The sequence below is a fragment of the Sus scrofa genome, chromosome 8, assembly GCF_054392235.1.
Source record: "Sus scrofa isolate SSC_HxYL_T2T_F1_AM1 chromosome 8, Sscrofa_HxYL_maternal_Yorkshire_Landrace_v2.0, whole genome shotgun sequence".
Classification (NCBI taxonomy): domain Eukaryota; kingdom Metazoa; phylum Chordata; class Mammalia; order Artiodactyla; family Suidae; genus Sus; species Sus scrofa.
Window position 1 is genome coordinate 124,149,810 of NC_139390.1, and position 24,065 is coordinate 124,173,874.

The 24,065-nt window shown below is 34.2% G+C and overlaps 1 protein-coding gene and 1 long non-coding RNA gene across 19 annotated transcripts in view; one reads left to right on the top strand and one right to left on the bottom strand.

Annotated features, from left to right (window-relative positions):
- Positions 1-18,876, top strand: part of TACR3 (tachykinin receptor 3) — a 59,771-nt gene extending 40,895 nt beyond the window's left edge. The window contains exons 4-5 of one of the 3 annotated variants that reach the window (XM_003482466.5): positions 12,636-12,832; positions 14,718-18,876. In XM_003482466.5, the coding sequence (XP_003482514.3) occupies positions 12,636-12,832; positions 14,718-15,030 (510 nt within the window). In that variant the 3' untranslated portion in view covers positions 15,031-18,876. The remainder of the gene's footprint in view (positions 1-12,635; positions 12,833-14,717) is intronic. The other 2 variants (XM_084973297.1, XM_084973298.1) reach the window with 2 other exon arrangements.
- The window catches only part of LOC106507803 (uncharacterized), a 638,301-nt gene that overhangs the window by 450,181 nt on the left and 164,055 nt on the right, over positions 1-24,065 (bottom strand). The window lies entirely within an intron of this gene.

Genomic DNA, 24,065 nt, shown 5'->3' on the forward strand with positions numbered 1-24,065 from the left:
TTTGCATGTATGATAGTTTTTGATTGTGTACTGGATATTGAGAGATATTATGTTAGGACTGTAGATGCCATTATCTTCAAATGAAAAATGCTATTATACTTTTTATTAGCAGGTAATTAAATTACTGATGAATCATTCAAATTTGCAGAGGTTTGGTTTGCACTTCATTAGGGTGAATCTATTTTAGTTTTCTCCTTAGTTTTAAGGTTAATATCTTAATCCTGGGCTTACTCCTGAGTCCTAGACCTTCTGTGAAAATCAAAATTGTTTACTGAAACTCTAGCTTGATGAGATTCCAACTCTAAGCCCTGTCTCCCTTAGTATCTGCTAAAATCCCTTCACTCATATAGGCTTTTAACTGTTGTTCACCTCCGAATATACTTGTCTTGAGCATGTGCGGTACAGGGGCAACCAAGGATTTAGAAGTATATATATATATATATTTATATATATACATTTATATATATATTTATATATATATACACTATACATATATATATACACTATACATAAATTTATATATATACACTATATATATTTATATATATACATATATATACACTATATATATTTTTATATATATACATATATATATACACTATATACTATATGTACTCTACATATACTCTATATATATGTACTCTATGTATCCTATATATACTAGGATTTAGAAGGATATATATATACTATATATAATATGTACTCTCTATATACTACAAATTATATAAGTTGATGTTTCTGATACTATAAAGATCTTTGTAATAAGTCCTGTCCTTTTTCTCTGATTGTATCTTTCCCACTGTGTAGTAACCCACAAACACATACTAATGTTTCACTTATAATTGAGTTTTCACCAATATCATGTTCAGGAGTTTCCTCTAGCCCAAGTCACTAATATTTGACATTACTGATTGAACTGAATCCATAAAATTTAATTTTCTGGAATGCCAGTGATTTGCCCGATATTCAATGAGGAAGACTTATATTTCATGTTTTAAAATATATTTCTAGAATTGTTAGAGTAGAGGATATTTCACTTTCCTAGAAATTATTCATGCATCTAAAGGAGTAAATATATAGACAGGTTATTTTTATTTTTCTCAGATGCATTTTGTAAACCAACTGAAATCCTAAATACCAATAAAAAATATACTGAGATTATATGCCATGGATTAACTTTATGCTCTACATATTATAGTTGCTATTAGAGTATAAGTATTTTTAACTTTTTAAAACTTATGATCTTTTTATTATCAATTAATATTTTATTAAATAAGGTTAAAGTTATTAATTTTCCAGTTATGAAACTAAAAGTTGTATTAAGAACAGAATATTTATTATCCTTCTTTTCCACTTGTAATCCGCTTAAAATTTTTTTTCTATGAGGAAGCTTTTCAAGGAATACCTATTATCTTGTTATTTTATAGTAATATGCTATACTGGAGAAGTGACAAAGCCATTGTGACTATAAAATGATTAGGCTTGTTATTTTTAAGCTATAATGGGAAACATACCATCTCTCTATCTCTATTTCTATCATTCACAATCACACATACACAAACACATATATGTAGCAGGGACTATGCTTTTTAAGAGAGCTGTTCTTTCTTTTTAAAGAGATATTGTTAACACTCCTATTGTCTGCACACCTTCTAAAATTTGCAGAAGACCTTGGCTTTCCAGCACTCAATCTTCATCTTGCCCATTATCCCTCAGCACACCACTGTAGCCTTTCCTTTGCCTTTACAAAAGCACATTCATAACCAATCTAGGCCATAGTACCACTACTTTAAAATATGCTTATAAGTTAGTCGCATTGTGGGAATAAAGTAAAAATGAATATCTCAGTATGCCCTGAACATTCAATGAGCCTGGCATTCTCACTTCCATTTAATCCTCACAATCCCCTATGTGATGAGTATTCTTACCACTTCTTTACTAATAAGACTATTGATGTTCAGAAAAACTTAAGTAACTTATCCAATGTTACACAGCTATTTATAAACAGGGCCTACATTTAAATCAGTCTTTGGATCTCATGCTCTTGACCCTGCTGTACACCACTGTGCAATGAAGACTTCAAAGTTTGCTTCTGCCTATTCCATAAAGAGTTTAAATGGCTTATCAAGTGGCTTATACACCACTGATCAGCCACTTGATGAGCCATTTAAATTCTTTGCCTCAATACTAAATAGAATCAAGTTAAAACCCATACTGCAAAATGTCAGAGAAAGAATTCCTCTCAGCAGGTCTCTAAATGAGTTGTGTGTTTTGTGTGTTTCCAAATTGGGGAATTATTCTTCCCAGACCAAATAATGAATTATAGCATATATTTAATATAAACGTCAAAACTAATATCAAAAAAAAAACATTACTTTCTGGAAAATATCAATAGGTAATTACCAACTCAAAAGGAAAGTCTAGAAAATAATGAAACTAACTAGATTTAAAACACATTCACAATGAGAGTTTGAAATTATAATATTTTACATTTAGTACTTCTAAGAACTGAATTGTGATTTCCCCCAAATTCGTTCTTAAGCTCTAACCTCTAATGAGATTATATTTGAAGATAAGGTCTATAAGGAAATAATCATGGGTTAAATGTGGTCATAATGATGGGCCCTGATCCGACAGGATTACTGTCCTTGTAAGAAGAGACACCAGAGAGTTCACCAGAGTAAGCTCTCTGGTGTCTGGTTTGTACGCGGTGGCTGCCTACAAACCAGGAAGCAGAACTGCACAAGAAACCAACTCGGCTGGTGCCCTGAGATCAGTCTTCCAGTGTCCAGAACTGTGTAAGAATAAATGTCTGTTATTGAAGCCACCCAGTCTACGGTATTTTGCTATAGCAACACAAGCTAATTAAGACAGTTATTATTTTATTATTAGATATTAAAATATAAAAAGTTTTAACAGTATTCCCCAAATGATACTTGAAATATTATTTTAAATAGTCTTCATTATAGTCCTTCAAGATTAGTTTCATTTTATGTATGAGAAAACGAAGGCTTAGAAAAGACTAAACAAACAAACAAACAATTGGCTAGCAGAGCTGTGACTAGAATTTTCATTTCCAGATTCCAAATCCATTTTTTTATCACACCATCTACGTTATGATGTTAAACAATAAACACTTGCCTATATGAAGACTCACTGTCATCAGCACTACCTATGACTACTAAAAATGTGACTGAATGATACAGGCCATTTTTTGCAAAGAGCAAAATTATCCATATGTTATTAATTAGTTTTTGAATATAGAGAGAATCTAAAGAGAAAATTTATAATGCTCTCTCAGTAGCCTCTATGAGGTTAAAGGTGTATTTTATCCAGAATATCACAACTAAGACCGCGTATAAGAATGCCGATCATTCCATTTTTAATTAGCCGTAACTGTCTAATTTGCATATTCAAGGTATTCACTTATTCAAAGGGGGGTTATCATGAGCTGTATTATTCTAAACTCTGGAGATGTGAGGATAAACAAATTTCCAAGGCCCTCATAGGATTTGTACTCAAGTAGGGCAGAGAGATTCCCTAGATAAACAAAGTAAGGACAAATGGTTCCAGGAATTCTGAAGGAGATAAACAAAGTAATATGGAAAAAATAACCAAAATGAGGGTCATCTTTAAGTGAGCTGGTAGGAAATGCCTTTTGAAGAAGATGACTCGCTGAGCTCTTATCAGTGAGAACTAGTCAGGCACACAAAGAGCTGAGCTAGTCCAGGCAGGAAAGACAACATGAACAATGCCTGGAACAGGAAAGAATTGATGTGTTTAAGGATGAGAAAGTAAGCGTGCTGGACTACAAAGAACCAAGGGGAATATGTAATGGGTGAGAGTGGAGAACAGGGCAGAAGAAGCAAACTACAGAGGAAGTTTGAGCAACAGTAAAATTGGGTTTTATTCTAGATGCAATGAGGAAACCATTTAAAGAGTTAATTTATTTTCCTTTTTTTTTTTTTTTTTAAAGTCACTCTAGCTGTTATTTGGCAGCAAAGTCCAACTAGGTAGTTGTTATTTTAGTCCAAGATTAATATAAGGATGCTTTCTCAGAAATTATAGCAATAGAGATGACACGACAAAAAAAAATTAGACATATTTTGGTGACCTGGCCAACAGGATTTGCCTAGGTATTGAATGGGACAGAGAAAATCAGGGAATGCAAAGAAACAAGCATGATCTCTAAGCATCTGTCTTCAGATACTAGATGTGCTGTGGTGCCACTTACTGGGATAGGGACGTTCACTGAAACAACAGCTTTGGGGTCTGGGGGGTGGGAGGAATAGAGAATGGAAGGAGCTTTTTTTTTTTTTTGCCTTTTTCTAGGGCCACACCTATGGCATATGGAGGTTCCAAGGCTAGAGGTCTAATGGGAGCTATAGCCGCCGGCCTACGCCAGAGCCACAGCAACACCAGATCCAAGCTGTGTCTGCAACCTACACCACAGCTCACAGCAACGCCGGATCCTTAACCCACTGATCAAGGTCAGGGATCGAACCCACAATCTCATGGTTCCCAGTCGGATTCATTAACCACTGAGCCACGACGGGAAGTCCCCGGAAGGAGCTTTTTTAAATACATAAAATTTTGAGATGAATTGAGATCCAGATAGATCACCTATCTGGAGAAGATGGAGACCTGACTTCTGTCTTCTCATCTGCCACTTCATTCTCCAGAGTGAAGCAGCAACTGCTCTCAGTTGTTTGAGCACATCAGACTTTTTCCCACGTCTCGGTCTTCACTTGCACTAATACCAGGACACAGAACAATGTGCCCTTAATTCTCTCTGTACATCTTCTAGTTTTCAGCTTAAATATTACTTCCTCAAATAAAACTTCTATTGGATTTTACAAACCTGGATTTAATTTTTTTTCTTGATAGAATTCATCATAATTTGTAATTTCATATGTATTTGTGTATTGATTATTTAATAACTATCTCTTCAATAGAACATAAGTGCTGTGAAAATAGACAATATTTGTTTCTTTTTTAAAGTGGCACTATATCTCTAGAATCTATAACTTTGGTTTCTTTATAAAAATGGCATTATTGTAAAACAACTGAAATCTAAGGGTATAAGATATTAAGTAAGCAAATATAATTGAACTTCTTTCATTAAGGCTGTACCTTCAACATGGTTCAAATAGCTATTCTTTCTAAACATCTGGCTAAACACAAGAGCCAAGGGCAATAATAATGATTTTCAATTAAGTTTAAAATATTTATTTATTTATGTGTTTGTTTTTTTTTTAGGGCCACACTTGTGGCATGTGGAAGTTCCCAGGCTAGAGCTCGAATCAGAGCTGCAGCTGCCCCCTACACCACAGCCACAGCAAGGCGCGGGACCAAGCTATGTCTGCAACAGACACCACAACTTGCAGCCACACCAGATCCTTTAATCCACTGACCAAGGCCAGGGATTGAACCCGCACCCTCATGAATACTATTCAGATGCGGAGCCACAATGGGAACTCCTAGGTTTAAAATATTTAAAAGTATTTTTGTTTTATTCACTTAAGTAATATTTTTAAATTCCTATTATGTTCATAATATGGCAAAACACTGGTAAGACAATGGTAAATGATATTTCTTTCAATTAAAGTATTCATAAAATGAGTGGTAAAATCAAATATTACAAGAACTATGGTAAGTTCTGAAGACACAAAGATGACTAATGCATATGCCCACATCCAAAGAGAAGGAAACAGAAACATGCTTGACTATAACATGTATCTGTGTTATAGGATATAAGTATAATATGCTAAGCCTGATTAGGAAGTACCTAACACCACGTTTATGACGAAATGAGGGAATCTACTTGGAGAGGCGAACTTGAGGTAGCCTCCCAAAGGATGGATAGAAAATTTTACAAGGAAAGAAAATGGATCAGGGCATTCCAGGGGTAAGCATGTGCAATTTACACAGATTCCTTTCACGATAACCACAAATAAGGACATTATTTATAAATAATGCTTTCTTAGTTTGTCATATACCATAGAGGAAAATATTAGTTTTCACTGACTGACCTTATTTTCTACAGAAATAGATAAAAGAGTAATCTTAAATATTCTAGATTATGCTGTTTCAAAAAACAAAGTATGTACACCTTCACGATAAAAAGCCAGATGCAAAAGACATTCTGGATCACATTTCAGACCACAACATATTAATAATACTGTGTTTTCAAAAGGACCAGTTATGCCAACATACAGCAAGACATAAAATCTGTTGTTCTGGCCAACGATGTCAGTTTAGCTCTTCTCACCTGGCCAAGCACACTCTCAAAATACCAGTTCTCTCTTTGTAACTCCTGGAACAGAGAAGGATGAAAAACTTGAATTGCAATTTATTGCAACTCTTTCTTCTTTTACATCCTCTTCCCCAGAAAGGTCATTGAGGCAGAAATTTTGACTTTCATCCTTTCTGTGAGTGTCAAAAGATCCTAAACCCTAACAGTAACTATTTGGGACTAAAACAGTCCTTTCAGCAGACCTACTTTATGGTTTTGAGGTATAATGAATATATGAGATTGCCAAGGGTTTATACTTTTTCCATTTTTCTTTCAATGTGTTTGGCATGAATAATGAGGAAGTAAATGACACCCTATGAGCACATATGAGTCCCTATTTCATAGTTTTTAGTGCAGATAAATCTGTCCTTACTCACATGGTATTAGGTAGGCAAAATTCCAACTTTAAGTCTCCAAGCCCACTCTACCATTCTAACTTTTCTCACTCTTTCACCTTCTAGCTTCAGAAATATCTCACTTCACATAAATCTCAATTGGGCCATTCCTGGGTAGAATAAGATTCTTTGGCTAACCCCCACTTAAGCATCCCCTGAGCATGTTACATGAGAAAAGAAGGACTATTTTTCATGGTCTTGAGAAGCAGAATGTATACAAAATTATCCCTAGCTAATGAAGAATGAAGAGGCCCAGTAATCCTAACTCTGAACTTGCGTTTGGGATCTTGAGACATCACTCTACCTCATTGGTTTTAAGCCTCTCATCCACAAAATGAAAAAAATACATGGTCAAAGGTTTGTTATGGAAACTAAATAAATTCACACATTTGAAAGTTTTTAAAAATTAATATAAAACCCACTAAGCCTTTTACTAAAATCAAAAATAGGCACAACTCCATTGAATCATCTACCACTGCTTCCTTCAAATGTACCCCCTGGCCTTGCCTCTCTCAAAGGAAGTGTAACTATCAGCTTGATTTTCCTTTGATGATTCTCAAAATGACCATTAGGATTACCTGGCTGAGTGCATAACTCCAGTAAGCTGAGCATTTCTTTCTGTAGCGCAGAACCTGACACAGGAAGGTAGTAAAGGGAAATACGAGGAAATAAAAGTTTTAAACAATAGGATGAGAAATTCTTTAAGCAGAATATAGAATGAGAAATTTGAAAACACTGCTATGCCTTCTAGAATTTATGAGAGATAAATTGAAAATGTAGAATCAGGAATGGGATCCCTATTTCTGTCCAGTTACAATATAACAACCCAGCCCACCTCCAAAAGTAAGAGAAGATACTGATCAAAAAATTTCAGATTCCAGTCCTATTACCAAATGACCATCTGGTAGTACATTATGAATGTACTTTTATATATTTTGTCCTTATGTTGTGAATAATGTAATTTTATAACATTTTTTGTGTTATTTGCTAGATGTATACCTTTAAAGTAAACCACATTTTAAAACCATATCTTGACATTCTTCACCATTCTTCTATAACAGAAGTCTCCAAAACATGTCTTAGTCCCAATAGGCATAATATATGACAATTTCTTTTTTATTAATTCTTGTTGAAATTGGTCTTGTTTATTTGAATACCTGAAATACTGGTAGATAAAACTGTTTTATAAGCCACTGAAGTTTTTTTCTGGCTATTTCCTATTTTAATTATCTTTCTATAAATACTAACAAGCCAGCTCTTCTCCTTCAGAAATAATACCCAAGTATGGTAACAAAGAAGCCTTTTGCCTTAATCAAAGGAACCACTCTTCAGCCTAAACTCAAGTGACAGATTCAATTGGATTTTTGACTTGTATAACAACCACAAAGAATCTATCAGCTCATCCAGCAAATAAGCTTTCTACGTGCTTGTCATTTCTGCTGCAAAGGAATTATCTTGGAAAACAGTGGCTTGTGAGGAAGACCATATATAACCTAAGAGATGCTCAACTCATGAAATAGAGATCTTGGTCTAAACCTTTATTCCCTGAAAGCAGTTCTCAGGCAATCAAAAGCTATCTGGAAATCTCCATTTTCACTGGGAACTTGCAAAGTATTTTCCCTCCTACTTTGCTTGGATGAAGCCACATACTATCCTCAGCATTTCAAGAAGTTTCTTCTCACATAGGGTTGAGCATTTCCAATTCAGATACTTAAAAAGAATAAATTATGGCCTGAAGAGTATAATTCCTAGATTTCTTTAAGGTGAGCAATATTTGATTTAATGTCATAGACTGATTATTTTTTCTCTTATAACTTAAAACCTCAAAATCATCCATCCTGCATTAACTTAATATGATAGATAAAAACAGCTGCAGGCACTCAAATCTAACCTGTATAGGACACAAAAATCAAAGATTATTTTCCCTTTGATACATGAAGAAAAGGTCCCCAAGCTTGTTCTCACTAACTTATGAAATGCTTTCAATCCTGCCTATTTGAGTGAAATAGATCCTAAACCATTCAAAAGGAGCAACATTGCTGTAAGAGCTTCCTCACTTGTCTCACCTCCCTTCTTCCTCCTGCTAGTAGGTTTCTGTGCCAAGGACAATGGGTGGCCATAACTGTCCTTGTTGCCATGGAAAGTAAATCCCATTGCCTCAGAAGCTGGATACGTTTTTCAGCTTCAAGAAATACACATCATCAATCAATCTTTATATCAACTTACAATAAAATTTGTTAATACATGGTGAAAGATTTGAATCATGTCTATCCGAGTCCCTTATCTTTCCTGAAAAAAAAAAAATGTCAGGAGTTTCAGGAAGTCTACCAACATTCCTGCTTGGCATTTATACCCTGTCTCTGCTAGTGCCACTGTCTGGCAATGAGACACAGAGGAACTGAGAAGTTGTACAGCTAGCATTACTCAAGGTTTGTGCTTCAAAGTGCTCTTTCCCTTGCCTTTTTATGAGGAAGATAATTATAATTTCATGATTTCATCATTTCACAGAGCAAGGCAATTTTGTCCACCCAAGAGCCTGATTTTGCATTTACATCAAATCTGGGGACCTGACAGTTTGATATCTGAAATCACTTCACAATATTTTTGTGAGCATAGACCCAAGGTAATAGTTAAAATGTTGTTGTTTTCACTGTAAAAGAGCCTTTCTTTAAGGTTCTTTTAGCTTTTTCCTAAAAAATCTTCAAATAAGTTTCTAAATGTTTTGCAACAGGGTCCTCACAGCCATATATATGTGAATATAAGTTATCTGATACTTCTGTCTCTACACATGCACTTTAATTTCCCCAAATTCTGGACTTTTTCCACACCAAGTGTTGGAAGTCAATTTAAGATTCTGATAGCCTTTATAGCTCTTTAGCTATTGTTGAAAAACAATTTAATGCAAAGGGAGTTGTGGTAAGTCTGTAGAAAAGCATTTAAATAAGCTTTTATATACATTTTCTGATATTGTATTTAACATGGTAGCCTCTACCATGTTCACAATGTCATATATAGAAAAGTATCTATTGCCCTTGCCCTTAACATTTATGCAGAATGAATTACAATGCTTCATGAATCAAAATAATACATTGGTTATACTGTTTGTGCAGTCATACTTTTTACCCGAATTTGTTTGCCAAGAAAAGGGAAAGACCTCATTTTATATATACACATGCTCATTGTAAAGATGTAGGACAAATGATACTAGTAATTAAGGACAGGGTAAAATCATGAACTGACTACATGTCTTTTAGTTTCTTTCTTTTCGTATTCACTTTCATTTATTTATTTTCAAAACTTTGAACACCAATTACGTGTGAGGTCAAGTCTACATGTCTAAAACACATAAGTAAACAAAATAAGCATAAAATTCTTGCTTTTTTGAATTCTAGCATAAAGAGACACAAACTAAAGTATAAACATAAATAAACTGAAAATAAAGAACATATCTAAGAGGTCTGGAGAGTGCTGGAAGGACAGATTATAATTTTAAATGGGGATTCATAGAAAAAGGTGACAATTATGCAAAAAGGCTTTAGGGAGATAAGGCTGTTGGCCAGTGAGAATGGTTGGGTAAGAGGGGGAGAGAGGAGCCAGGGAAAATAATCTTGGAGAGGAGCTTGTATACACATTCAAGTAATAGTATGATGATCACATATTCATGAATGAAAAAAACAGCTAAATCCATGTCATTCAGTCTAATATTCCCTGAGCCTACAGCTAACATGCATTTAAGTCATTCCTACTTATAATAAACTATAAGTTTAGGTTCAACTTACAACTAACAAATATTATTTTCAGACTTATTTACACTTTTGTATCACATTTCTATGCATTTTTAATTAACATTTTTCACCTTTTCATTATAATTATAATCTTCTTTAGGATAAGTAATTGGTTCTCTATTCACTATTTTTCTCTATTATGTTTTCTGGACCCAATAGACATTCAATAAATAGTATTAATTACAACCAGGAAAAACAGACTTAATACTCTGAGTTTCAAAAATTCTTAACTTGAGAGTTCCCTGGCGGCTCAGTGGGTTAAGGATCTGATGCCGTCACTGCTGTGGCACATGTTCAATACCTGTCTCAGAAACTTCCTTGTGCCACGATTGGAGCCACAAAAAACAAAACCAAAAACCCCCACTAACTTAGATTCCATGAATCACAGTGTTCAAATCTTCTGCTTTTTGCCTCAGCTTCCTAAAGTGCAATTGAAAACCAATTCATAAGTTGTCAGATGTGTGAAACATTGTATAAATGCAAATTATAATAAAATATGCCCCTTGTATTCTATAAATATATGAATAAAAAATAGAAGAGATAAAATGCAGGGTTCTTAACACAGTTTTTCAGAAAAAAAGTATAAAGGAAAGAACACTGAGAAAATCAAAACACTTTATGATGACATCCTGTAAGCTACTGACCTGAATTTTCAGCTCTGATGGGCCACTTTCCATCAGCTAATACTAGATACCTGGATGGTACCATGATTAGGCCCTCAGGAAAGTTTTGCCCTCCACATTGATCCATTTCATGCTTTGTCTATTCCCAGAATCATGTCTCTCATGATTTTTAAGCTTGTCAACCTCCATCTGAATCCCAACTTACAAATGATGAGTCCAGTACTTGAAGTATTTTTATAATTCTAAGATACCACATGGCCATTTATATCAGGATTTTCTCTGATTTGTGTTATAGTAGACTATGGGTAAGCCTCAAGTTTATTTTGTCTAATATATTTTATTCTAAAGTTTTTACTATTTCCAAATTCTCAAAAGAAGTATGAACAAATTTACTCAAAAGATTGCTATGAGAAATATCATATGAGCTTATCCTAGAATGTGACTATTTTTTCATAAAGAAAATCAAGATGCTATGTTCAAAAACTTTGAGTCTACTTTTCTTATAGACACAATGAAATGGATTTTATCTTATTTAGAGACATACAAAACATTCTCCCATTCAACCTCTTGTTACAAATTGTACTTTGTCATTCACTATTCATTTATTTTATATCTAATTATCTATCTCCAGCAATGTACTAGAGACTGTGCAGATGCTGGGGATATTACGATAATTAGGAAATCCTCTATGCCGTCTAGAAATTTAAAAGCTTGTGGAAGAGAAATAGAGATTGAAATTCTTCTTTGGTTAAGGCTTTCCAGGATACTATAGTTCAAAATTGTGGAAACAGAGGAAATAATCCATGTTTACCACATTAATAGAAGCTAATATAGAAACCAGTTGTATAAGCCGACTGCCTATTTACAAATTTTGAGTTAGTGATATTTCCTCAGACTCATGTAAACATTCTTAATCATCACCAAAAGAAAGCTTTCCTAATATCAGGTTATAAAAGAAACCAAGTTAATATTCAGAAGATTGCCTAGTAAGCATAATATTACCATAAAGAATCTGAGTAGTCATAAGCTATACTCTGACTATAATAAATACTGAGGAACTTGCTCAGCCCTTATGGACCGATATACCCCCACTGTGACTCAATAGTCAGTTTCTCTAGATATAATGTCCACTATTTTACAGACCAGCCTAGCACAGCAAAATCCTAGCTCTTGCTTCTTTCTCCCTCAGGATCTTTGGGGTTTTTTAATAAACACCTTCTTCAAGCCAATTTAAAATATATTTGTTTCTGTTTGAGTTGATGCCACCCATTCACTAGGTGATACAAGAACACTTTCATGAAATTTACCTTAGGTAAGTGCCCCCGTATTACCTAGCCATTTTTTAACATATTGTCTATTCTTTAGGCATGCTATGTATTTAATGTATTGGCAGAAAAATATGATTTGCAATAAGCTATTAGAACTACTATATATAAAAGGACTTTTACATTTGCCAAAAATTACCTCTTGTCTGTCTGTCTGTCTGTCTTTCTTTCTTTCTTTCTTTCTTTCTTTCTTTCTTTCTTTCTCTTTCTAGGTTGTAAAAATGATGATTATTGTTGTGGTGACATTTGCCGTCTGCTGGCTGCCCTATCATATTTACTTCATCCTCACTGCGATCTATCAACAACTAAATAGATGGAAATATATTCAACAGGTCTACCTGGCTAGCTTTTGGCTGGCAATGAGTTCAACCATGTACAATCCCATCATCTACTGCTGTCTGAACAAGAGGTAAAAATAAGATTACCAAATGCAACTTCCTTGTCACTCCTGGCTTTGTTGAAAGCATACAATGTTCCAGCCTCTTGATGCACATTTAAAATTCCATAGGAACTATCAACTCTCATACTAAGTGAAGTAAGTCAGAAAGAGAAAGACAAATACCATATGATATCACTTATATCTGGAAACTAATATATAGCACAAATGAACCTATCTATAGAAAAGAAACAAACTCTCATGGACATGGAGAATAGACTTGTGATTGCCAAAGGGGAGGGGAGGTTGTGGAATGGACTGGGAGTTTGGGGTTAGTAGATGCAAACTATTGCATTTGGAGTGGATAAGCAATGAGATTCCACTGTATACCACAGGGAACTCTATCTAAACATTTGTGATGGAAAATGATGGTGGATAATGTGATAAAAAGAATGTAGATATACGTATAACTGGGTCACTTTGCTATACAGCAGAAATTGACAGAACATTCTAAATCAGGTATAATAAAAAATTTTAAATAAAAAAAAAATAAACACCCTGATATATGCTTGAAAAAAATTCCAAAGGAGTGGAAAATTGAAAAATTCACTGAAAGGCGCACAGAGCTAGATATTTTTGTAGACTCTTCATAGTTAATGAAATACTCACCTTAACAATTATTGTCCTCAAAACAATGCTCTTAGAGGTTCTAACTGGACAACTTTTATACAGGCCAAAATCTCCTTCCAAACCCTTCAGGATTTTACTTTCCAAAGAAAAGAAATACCCTATTATTGAAGGAGGTAAGTTGAAAATGTGCTCAAGTCCCCAAATAAATGAAGATGTTTCGTAGAAATGCACAGACTGAGAGATGATGGCATATATGAGTGGACTCTATTAAAAAGGATATTTTGTGAACAGACTTCAAAACAGAAGGTGTTGTGAGAGTAACAGAAGCAATGGTAAGGGGAAGAATCCCAGTCCTCCTTCCTCCGTAGTGAGGTCAATTAGTAAGTGAGGATGCAACTTCCAGGGAATGGGCTAAGAGGAATTTGAGGTGGTGGCAAGGGGGAAGCCATCTTTAAAGTGAAGTTGTGAAAAAATATTCACAAATTTACGACTGGAAAAAAAAAAAAGGTAAACTGTGGCTTCCAGATAAAAAACACTCTAGTTGTAATATGAGCACATGAAGGAATCAGGTTAAATATCATAGGGTTAATAATTTCTTCAATAAACCAATGTGGTTTAGCATATGTAGAAACAGAAGTAACTACATGACTTAAACCCTAAGTTCTCTTTCCAGTTGGGCCTCTACCACACTGTTCCTTAAGTCTGCTTAAAATGACTTAATTCTTACTCTTTTTCATTAATGCATAAGCCATATATCAATTTAAGACACCTCATAAGCAGTACATCTGTTTTTAATCAACTTCATTTAACGGTTTACAAAACCAAGGATTTTGCGCTTTCATATATGATTAGATAAAAACCATCTAGATTAACAATTAATTTCAATATTTAATGAGACTAATTTATAAGTATGTAATTATTTCTGTAAGAAACTATTACGAAATATGTCATTTGAAGTGCTTTAACCAGAAAGTCTAATTCAATTACACTTATGCAAATGTATAAAATTATTGAAGAGATGTACAATGTCTCTTTGGCATATTGATTACTAATGCTGTGCTTTTACTCTTGGATGGCTTGCTTCTCACTGATGGAAAATTAAGATTCAATTCAAACTGGGACTGAGAAGACTAGTACCAGTACTATGGCATAACTTCTAAGAATTTGAATAGAAACTGAAATTCAAAAACTGAGTTGGTTTAACTGCATAAAGTAGGGCTTTCTGTGGCAGTTGAAGGAAATTTCCACTTGAAAACATGACTTTTCTTCCTGTGTCCTCCTTCTCCAGATTTCGAGCTGGCTTCAAAAGAGCATTTCGCTGGTGTCCTTTCATCGAAGTTTCTAGCTATGATGAGCTGGAGCTCAAGACCACCAGGTTTCACCCGACTCGGCAAAGCAGCCTGTACACTGTGACCAGGATGGAGTCCATGACAGTGGTGTTTGACCCCAATGATGTGGACAACGCCAAATCCAGTCGGAAGAAGAGAGTACCTCCAAGAGAGCCAAACTTCAACGGCTGCTCCCGCAGGAATTCCAAATCTGCCTCCACCACATCAAGTTTCATAAGCTCACCCTACACCTCTGTGGATGAATATTCCTAAATCCATTTCCTGAGCTGAAAGAGTAGGGTGTGGCCATCATGGTGCCACCATAGGCCCCCATACTCCTGATTATTTATCAGCCCTGTACTACATATTCTCTGGAAACAGAAGGGCAATTTTTAGGCAGCTATGTTTCAAATGAACAAGGTAGCATATAAGTGTAAAAAAGACACAAAGATATTTGCCCCATCAAAAATGAAATGGGCTTTAAATTTATTACTGAAAACTGAATTATGTAACAGAAAAGTGTATCTGCAAAACATAAAGTGTTCCATTTTTCTCATTTAAAAACTGCAGTATATATTTGTGACACTAAAGTAACACATGAATTTCCCAAAAGATTAAAACAGCTTTAAAATACGATGTAAGTGAATAAAAACAAAACCAGTATAAAAGGAAACTTTTTCATCTATAGCTATAAAACCGAAAAAAGCTATATGACTTTGGTAAAAGTTAGATGACTCTGGTAAAATTTTACTACCAGAATGATGGAAAATCAACCTCCAAGAGTAAGAATAAATGAAAATGTTTACTCAAGAGAACTGATTCTATAGAATAATGTGTTTTTAAGATTTAAAGGTTTCTTCTATGAAATATAACTGAAAAGAAATCTAGTTAAATTATTATGCAGCTGTACATGTTATTCTCTTTATTATTTTTTCTGGCTTCAAAGGAAAAAAAACAATCATTTACTTTTTGACCATTACATATTTTAAAGTACCAAGCTAAGAAAGAGTCAATGTTAAGACCATAAAATGACAAGACAAATCCATAGATCTTCCTTATTTTATTTTTCACAAATATTTTTAATTTTTTTAAAAAAATAAGTATGTTATAAAACACTAAACATGCTCTATAATGAAGAAGAGAAGCATCCCATTTAGCTCTGAAACTGACTACCAATTTTTAGGCAAGAATTAAATACAGTAATTCATAGCTATTATGGCAGAGAAGAGCAGGAACTACCTCCAAGGAAAATGTGTTTCTCCTCCATAACCCAAGTAAAAAGCTTAAGGTGGATATCAAATTAGCAACTGTACAGCACTCTTATTTTCTTATCTTCCCGTAAGAAAAATAAAGTAAGGACATGGGGAAGGTATGAAAAAATATATTCAAATGCAAAACAGTAGGAAAAAAATTGCTATGTACTACCTGTATGTACTAATATACATATGTGTAAATCAAGTAAGATGGGGAAAGCTGAATCAACTGTCAGACTAGAAAGCTGGACAACATTTGGATACATGTAAACTAATATCAGGAAAACAAGAATATAATACACCCCTTTCCACAGAAAGAGCTTTCCTTTTGTCAGCTTAGTTAATTCAAAAGTTCCTCCAGAAATAAATGAGCTGTGGGTCCTAAAAAACTATCTGTTTTACCATAAAAAGAAATACACTAACACATTTCGGAGAACCACAACAAAAAAAGGTACACCATTAAGTGCGGAATTTATCTTCCAGACCTCAGCGGTTATAAATCATCTTTTCTTGAACTAGAGATATCATCAGTCCTGTGCAAGAAAGCAGAAACCTTAGAGAATGTGGATCAATAGTACACACTTCTCCCTTAAAATATTTAGTTAGTTTTTTTAAGCTATCCAGCTAAAATAATTACTTGTAACACTTTATACCGGATTGTAATGCCTCCACCAATTCAGAACAGACTATTTTTTTGAAGATCAAGATAAAAGCAATTATTTCAAGAGAAATATCATGGTCTATTGCTGCCACAACATTAAATTTTCCAATCCTACCCCCTATTTTGGACCTAAAGCCAGAAGTATCTAATTGTTCCAAAGTGTTAAGAGTCTAAAAAATCCCCCGTCATATATGTTTAAGTTGAATTTCTTCTGATGACACCAATAAACAGACACACATACATACATACACATATAACTGTGCAGACACATACAATCAGTTTAATGTATCTAAGAACTTCAAAGAATTAAATTCAAAACTGAATGCTGAAATAGTCAGCAGCAATTAGAGTTGCCACAGCTTATAAAGTCTGTGAAGCTTTTATGCATGCTTTAGATAAGCAAATGTATCATTATTTACTATCCAATCGTTGAATATGTTTTTAAGTGTTCATTTCAAAAAATGTAAATGCTTATCATAGAATGTGAAAGTGTCAAGAAAAAGCCTACTATTTTGAAGCAAACATTACTTCTTAAATTTATAAATGATTGTGGGACTAGCACTAATGAATGTTCTAGATATGTGGGACCATATTCAGCTGTAAAATAGAAATGTGAAGTCTGGGCTTCAAAATCAAAGTAGTAAGCCATCGCCAAAATACACTAATACAGTTGAAAAACAGAACTCCTGGCCTTCAAACACATTAGTGAAATTCAGTACAATTCACTAGGACATCTAAGGAAAAATACTGTTCCAATCTGCTGTTCTGTTTATTTTCTTTTTGTTGTGGTGGTGGTTGTTTCTCTGCTTGTCAAGTACCCTTCTGATATGATAGAAATTCTTAAGGTCCAGACAGTATCTTTTAATACATTTGAGGGACAATTTCTCTTATTTCTCAAATCTCATGACTCCGAAACCAAGACCTTACAAAACAGAATATTTTAACTTCAAAAATTTGAAAAGTAATAATAATAAAATTAATGAATACAATATGTCAGAATGAAATAGGTAAGATTTTAGTCCTTTTGTCTTAAATTTTAACACTGAGAATTGTAGAATAATACACATGGAAATCAGGTTTAGTAGGAGTTATTTTTAAATAAAGTCATGCCAGTATTTTCATTTTTCTCAGGGTTTGGAAGAATGTGCCTGCACAATTCACTCCACCCTCTGATGTTCAAGTTCACTGTGAATCTTACTCATTGTTTGCAGGCAAACACTGGCTAGAAATACCAGGCAGCTGGTCAAAACATCTTAGGCTTTTTTGGACTTAGATCAGCAGCAGAAAAAAATCTTCTTTTTCAGAGAACTCTGAAAGATGATTTAAAAAAAAAAAAAAAAACCTTACATCAGTTTAAATACTGTTTTTAAAAGACAAAAATAGTAAAATTTGCATTTTCATTGTTTAGCATCTGGACGGAGTGTTTTGAAATTACTTGCATGGGAAAAAAATTAAATATAGAATCCAATCTAACATCTTTTATTTTTTTAGCAACTTCAGTATGCTGCTGCATAATTCCATCTCCCAACTTCACAATGATAACATTTCTGACCCAGAAGCCAAATTCATATTCTTTTTCAGATACTGAAAATTTCTTATAAACATAAGTCCAATTCACTTCAAAGTGAAATCCACCCTTACAAAGGACACAGAAGAATGCCAAGAAACTTAGTATCAAACCTCAGAAGCACAAAATAAATGTGAAAAATCGATGCTGGCCAGCTCAGAATTTGAATCTGATTTCTGTTAATGCAGAATTTCATCAGAAAACTTCTAGTTAGCATCTAGTAAATTATTTCATCAAATACAAAGGCAGGAGAATTACAACAATCTCTCCCACTTTCACCACTAACAATATGAGTTCCCACTTGTTGATGGTGTGCCAAAAGTTACGAATATTCAAGCATGATACTAGCCAGCTTGTAACAATTTCCTTTTGGGCCAACCAGGAATGGAGACTCAGGTCCAATAGATCTGAACAAGGTCAGTAACTGTGTGTTGTAAAACAGCTTTGCAAAAATCCTGTGTACATAAGAAATAAATGTATATACAGTTTGTAGCCAATGACTAAAGCATTTTCAAGTTGTGGTAATTTATACCGAGTAGGTTTAATGCATTCATTACTATTTGTATACATGGATATATGTAACAGATTTGATTTCTTTTTTTTCTTTAAAAACATTAAAAATAATATTAAAAGTAAAAGCAGCCCTAATATTTTCCCACTGGCTATCAAAGCATATATTATGAAAGGTCCTATCTTACCACTTACTGTGCCTCCACCCCATGCCCTCCTTAAAGGTGACTCTCAATAAAGCAAGCAGAGTGGTTCTTTTAAAACTGTATCAAACCATCTAACAACTTTGCTTAAAACCTGCTCATGGTTTCCCATTTCACTCATAATAAAAGTCAAAATTCTTACAATGGCATAGACAGACCTTCATGATGTGGCCCTTCTTAGTTTTTCTGCTTTTCTCTCCCATGCTCAACAAGGATCCATGGATCCATCTACATTGACTTATTTCCTAGCATGTGCCAAGTATGCTACAACCTCAGGATTCTAGAACTGGCTATTCCTGTTGTCTAGAGTGTTGTCCGCCAAGATAACTGCATGACAAACCCCATCATTTTCTTTAAATCTTTGCTCAAGGAGGCTAATCCTGATTACTTCATTTAAAAGAGCTAATTCTCACCCCTACACCAAACTTTTCCTCCTAATTCTTCATCTTGCTCTTTATTTTTTCATAGCACTTATAATTTTTCAGAATACCATAAAATTTACTCATTTATTATATTTATTATCTATCCCTCTGAATTGGTATATAAGCTCTATTAGGGAATGGGATCATTAAATACTTATTAAATAAATGAATAAGAATTTTTAATGCACAGTATAGTGGAGTTGAAATTCTCTGTATATCCATCATTTCTCAATGTCAGAGTACGTCAGATGACATTTTTCAACTGTCTCTCACAACCAAGCCCCCTTTGTATATTCTCACTGTGATACCAGGGCTAGGATTTTGTAAAAACACTCTTCAGACTCCCTTGTTGCCAGATTTTCTGTTAGGTTCTGTAACGGGAGATACAAGAAGGCAATCAGAGTGTACAAGGAAAGAAATTCCGGTCAATGATCTTCCAGCAGCAGATGATACCTACCTCTAACTTCTTTTAACATCCCGGTACTAGCTTTCCATGCACTCTCTAAGATGACAGTGGCACCGTGCTGGGCCCCTTTAACAATAATATACCAATCACGCCACAGTCCCTCACTGAAGGCCTATGATACCTTCAAAGAATCCTGAGAATCAGCTCACTGAGGTCCTTTTTTTGAGTTCTCAGATCTAGCAAAATCTTCTCTTCCTTTTTTTTACATCCCAGGATTCTTTAGCAAATATTAATTTCTGCATTACATCAATACCTGCTTTTTTGCTCTTTCGGACTTCTAACATATATGGAACCAAAATCTCTGCTTAAAACACCTCATGTAAAATACATTTTCCTTACTGAATCTCTTGACTAATACAGTACTTAATACCAGGAATGGTCACAAAGGATTCTCATTTAGTTTAATTATGTCCTTGATCTCAAATACCATCTGTATACCCAATCAATGGAAAATTGTGCACTAATAATCAATCAATGGCATGTAGTGTCATCATGAGTAGTTAACTTATCACCTATGGTTACTTGGGATGAAAGGCCTACTAAAGTCAATACTTTGGGTAGTTGAATGGCAGCTACACTTACTTATTGTGGGATTATTAATTACAATGACTGAGGAGGGGAAGTAGTAGTATTTCTAATAATATCTACACTAGAAAACATACAGAATGAAAATAACAAGCTTAGGGCTTTAAACTTTTAACACAAGTAATATCTGGAAGAACACCCAGGCTTATTAGAGGGCCCTAAAATAATGTCTTATTTTAGGTAACCATAGAGCATATGTGACTCAAAATTCTCCTAAAATTTAACTATGTTGAGATCCTGCTGTGTAGCACTGGGAACTATGTCTACTCACTTATGATGGAGCCTGATAATGTGAGGAAAAAGAATGTATACATGTATGTGCAACTGGGTCACCATGCAGTATAGTAGAAAATTGACAGCACACTGTAAACCAGTTATAATGGAAAAAAATAAAAATCATTATATTTAAAAAAATTTAACTATGTGGGTTGCAGAATTACAAGGTTATATTCATAGTTCATTGACTAAAGAGGAAGACAATTCCCTCTGAGGAAGAACCTTGCAAGATAACCACAAAAATACACTAAGTATTCCTCCAAGCCTTTCCCCAAAGGACCTGTGGCCTTTTGCTAAAAATAATGTGCACTAACAAAAGACAAAATACCAAGTATTCTGAGATTATGATATATTGAGTGAGTAATGATTATTATGAAAGGAAGATTACAGATAGATAAAATCAATAAAGACATAAAAATTATGAAACAAATAGAAATTCAACAGTAAAAAAGTATAATAAATGAAATAAACAATTAACTAGAAGTGTCATCAGTAGGTTTGAACTACCAGAAGACATAATTAATGAATTTAATGAGAGCAATAGAAATTAAGCAACTTGAAGAACATAGAGACAAAAAAGTGAAGAAAAAAAGAGCCTCAGAAAAAGGTGAGATAACATGAAGCACACCTAAATACACATAATGGGAGTACCAGAAGGAGAGAAAAGAAATCAATCAGTACAAAAATATTTTTTAATAAATACTCATTTAAAACCTCCCAAATTTATTGAAAAATAAATTAAACATCAGTGAACTTAAGTAGTATAAAAAGGAAAACCTACATCCAGATACCTCAAAATTAAAATATTGAAAGCCAAAGATAAAATGTTTCGAAAGCAACAGGAAATGACTCAAAATGAAAAAGTATCTTTCCTTTATATGATAACCAAAATGGACCTTATGGTAAAAACTGTTACAAGAGATAAAGGATTTTATATATTGATACAAGGCTCAACTCATCAAGAAGACATAACAGTTATAAACATATAGGCACCTAACAACAGAGTATAAAAATATATGAATTAAAAACCATCAGAAATATAGGGAGAAATAAACAGTTCTATAGTAATAGTTGGACACCTCAATGCCCCACTTTCAATAATAATCTATCTAGACATATAATCAATAAAGAAATAGAGAACTTGAAAAAAGCTATATTTTTATTGAAAAATAGTTGATTTATAATATCGTGTTAGTTTCAGGTGTAAGAACAGCAATTCAGATATATATATATATACATATATATATGTATCTGTAGATAGATAGATATAGATATATTCTCCTTCAGAGTCTCTTCCCTTCTAGGTTATTACAAAATAATGAGTATATTTCCCTGCACTATATTGTAGGTCCTTGTTGGTTATCTATCTTATACATGTATGTGCACATTCATCCCAACCTCCTAATTTATCCCTCCTCCCACCTTTCCCTTTTGGTAACCATAAGTTTGGTTTCTATGCATATGGGTCTATTTTTGTTTTGTAAATAAGTTCATTTATATCATTTTATTTTTTAGATTCCACATAAGTTGTTAAGAATTAAGGATTGGAACTGGCAGGAAGTAAAGGTGGTTGTTAAGCAGAGATTGGTTGTAGTCCAAATGGTTACATGGTTACAGGGGGAAAGCTTGAGACCATAATATTGCCGCTGGCAGCTGCTAGCAAATATTTTTTTGAAAATGGCTGATGGTGTCCCTGAGTTTGATACAGTTCAGAAAATTCAAGTTCTTAGTGATGCACGAATGTGTCAAAATCATGTGCACAATGGCCACCCAACTCCATTTAGAATGCCTGAACCATTTAAATGTCTTATGCCATTTTTTCATTTTTTATTTTTTTAGGGCCACACTTGTGAAATATGGGAGTTCCTGGGCTAGGGGTCAAAACAGAGCTACAGCTGCTGGCCACACCACAGACACAGCAACAGGGGATCTGAACCACATCTGCAACCTACACTGAAGAGCAATGCCAGATCCCCAATGCGCTGAGCAAGGCCAGGGATCAAACCCACATCCTCATCGATACTGGTTGGGTTCTTAATCCACTGAGCCACAATGAGAACCTCCCATTGTGATTTTTAAATGCATTCTTTTCTTTAATAATTAAAGCAGATGTATAATACATGTTTGATAGGCTGTTAAGTCAGGCTGTCCTAGTTAGCATAAAGTTTAAGCCATGTCATGTATGAACCAGACTGATTCCCCCATACCTCAATATGTGAAAAGTTCTTTCATCAACATAAACAATAAAAAAGACAGACAACATGGGACAGATTGAATTTAATGTAGTTAAATTGAAATTGAAGAGTAAAACAGTGCAACTACAGTGGAAAACAGTTTGACAATTCTTCAAAATGTTAACTATAGAGTTACACAGCCATTCCACACCAAGGTATCTACCTAAGAGATATGAAAACATAAGTTCCCACAAAACCTGTAAAAAGATAGTCCCAGCAACATTATTCATAGTAGTCAAAAAGCAGAAACAACTCAGATGCCCTTGACTGATTAATAAATAAACAAAATGTGGTATTTCAATGAAGCCAAGTCATATTTGGTAATCTATAAACTGAAAGGAAATAACTTATTTATGTTATAGACATGGGTGAACCTCAAAACCATTAGGCTAAGTGAAAGAACCCAGTCACAAAAGACCACATATTTATATGATTCCAGTTATAGGAAATAAAATAGATAAACCTATAGAGAAAGAAAACAGATTTTCTGTTGTCTGTTACCTAGTATTTCATAAGAGAAGAAGGAGTACAAAGGGGTAGTGATTGCTAATGGGTACAAGGCTTCTTTGGGGAATGATGAGAATGTTCTAAAATTAAATTATTGGGAGTTCCCGTCACGGTGCAGTGGTTAACGAATCCGACTAGGAACCATGAGGTTGCGAGTTCGGTCCCTGCCCTTGCTCAGTGGGTTAATGATCCAGCGTTGCCGTGAGCTGTGGTGTAGGTTGCAGACACGGCTCGGATCCCGCGTTGCTGTGGCTCTGGCGTAGGCCGGTGGCTACAGCTCCAATTCAACCCCTAGCCTGGGAACCTCCATATGCAGTGGGAGCGGCCCAAGGAATAGCAAAAAGACAAAAATAAATAAATAAATAAATTAAATTAAATTAAATTAAATTATTGTGTTGACCACACAACTCTGTAAATGTACCAAAACTCACTGGATTGTATAATTTAAATAGGTTTAAATTATACACGAATAAAATGGTGTTTTTTTAAAGGATAGAGATCCCATGGACCAAAAATGTAATGGGAAAATCAATAACCTATATCACTAAGCGTCCTTTAAAAAACCCATCAAATCAGCAAAAAAACAGCTGATTAAACAAATCTTAATAGGGAACTTACAAAACA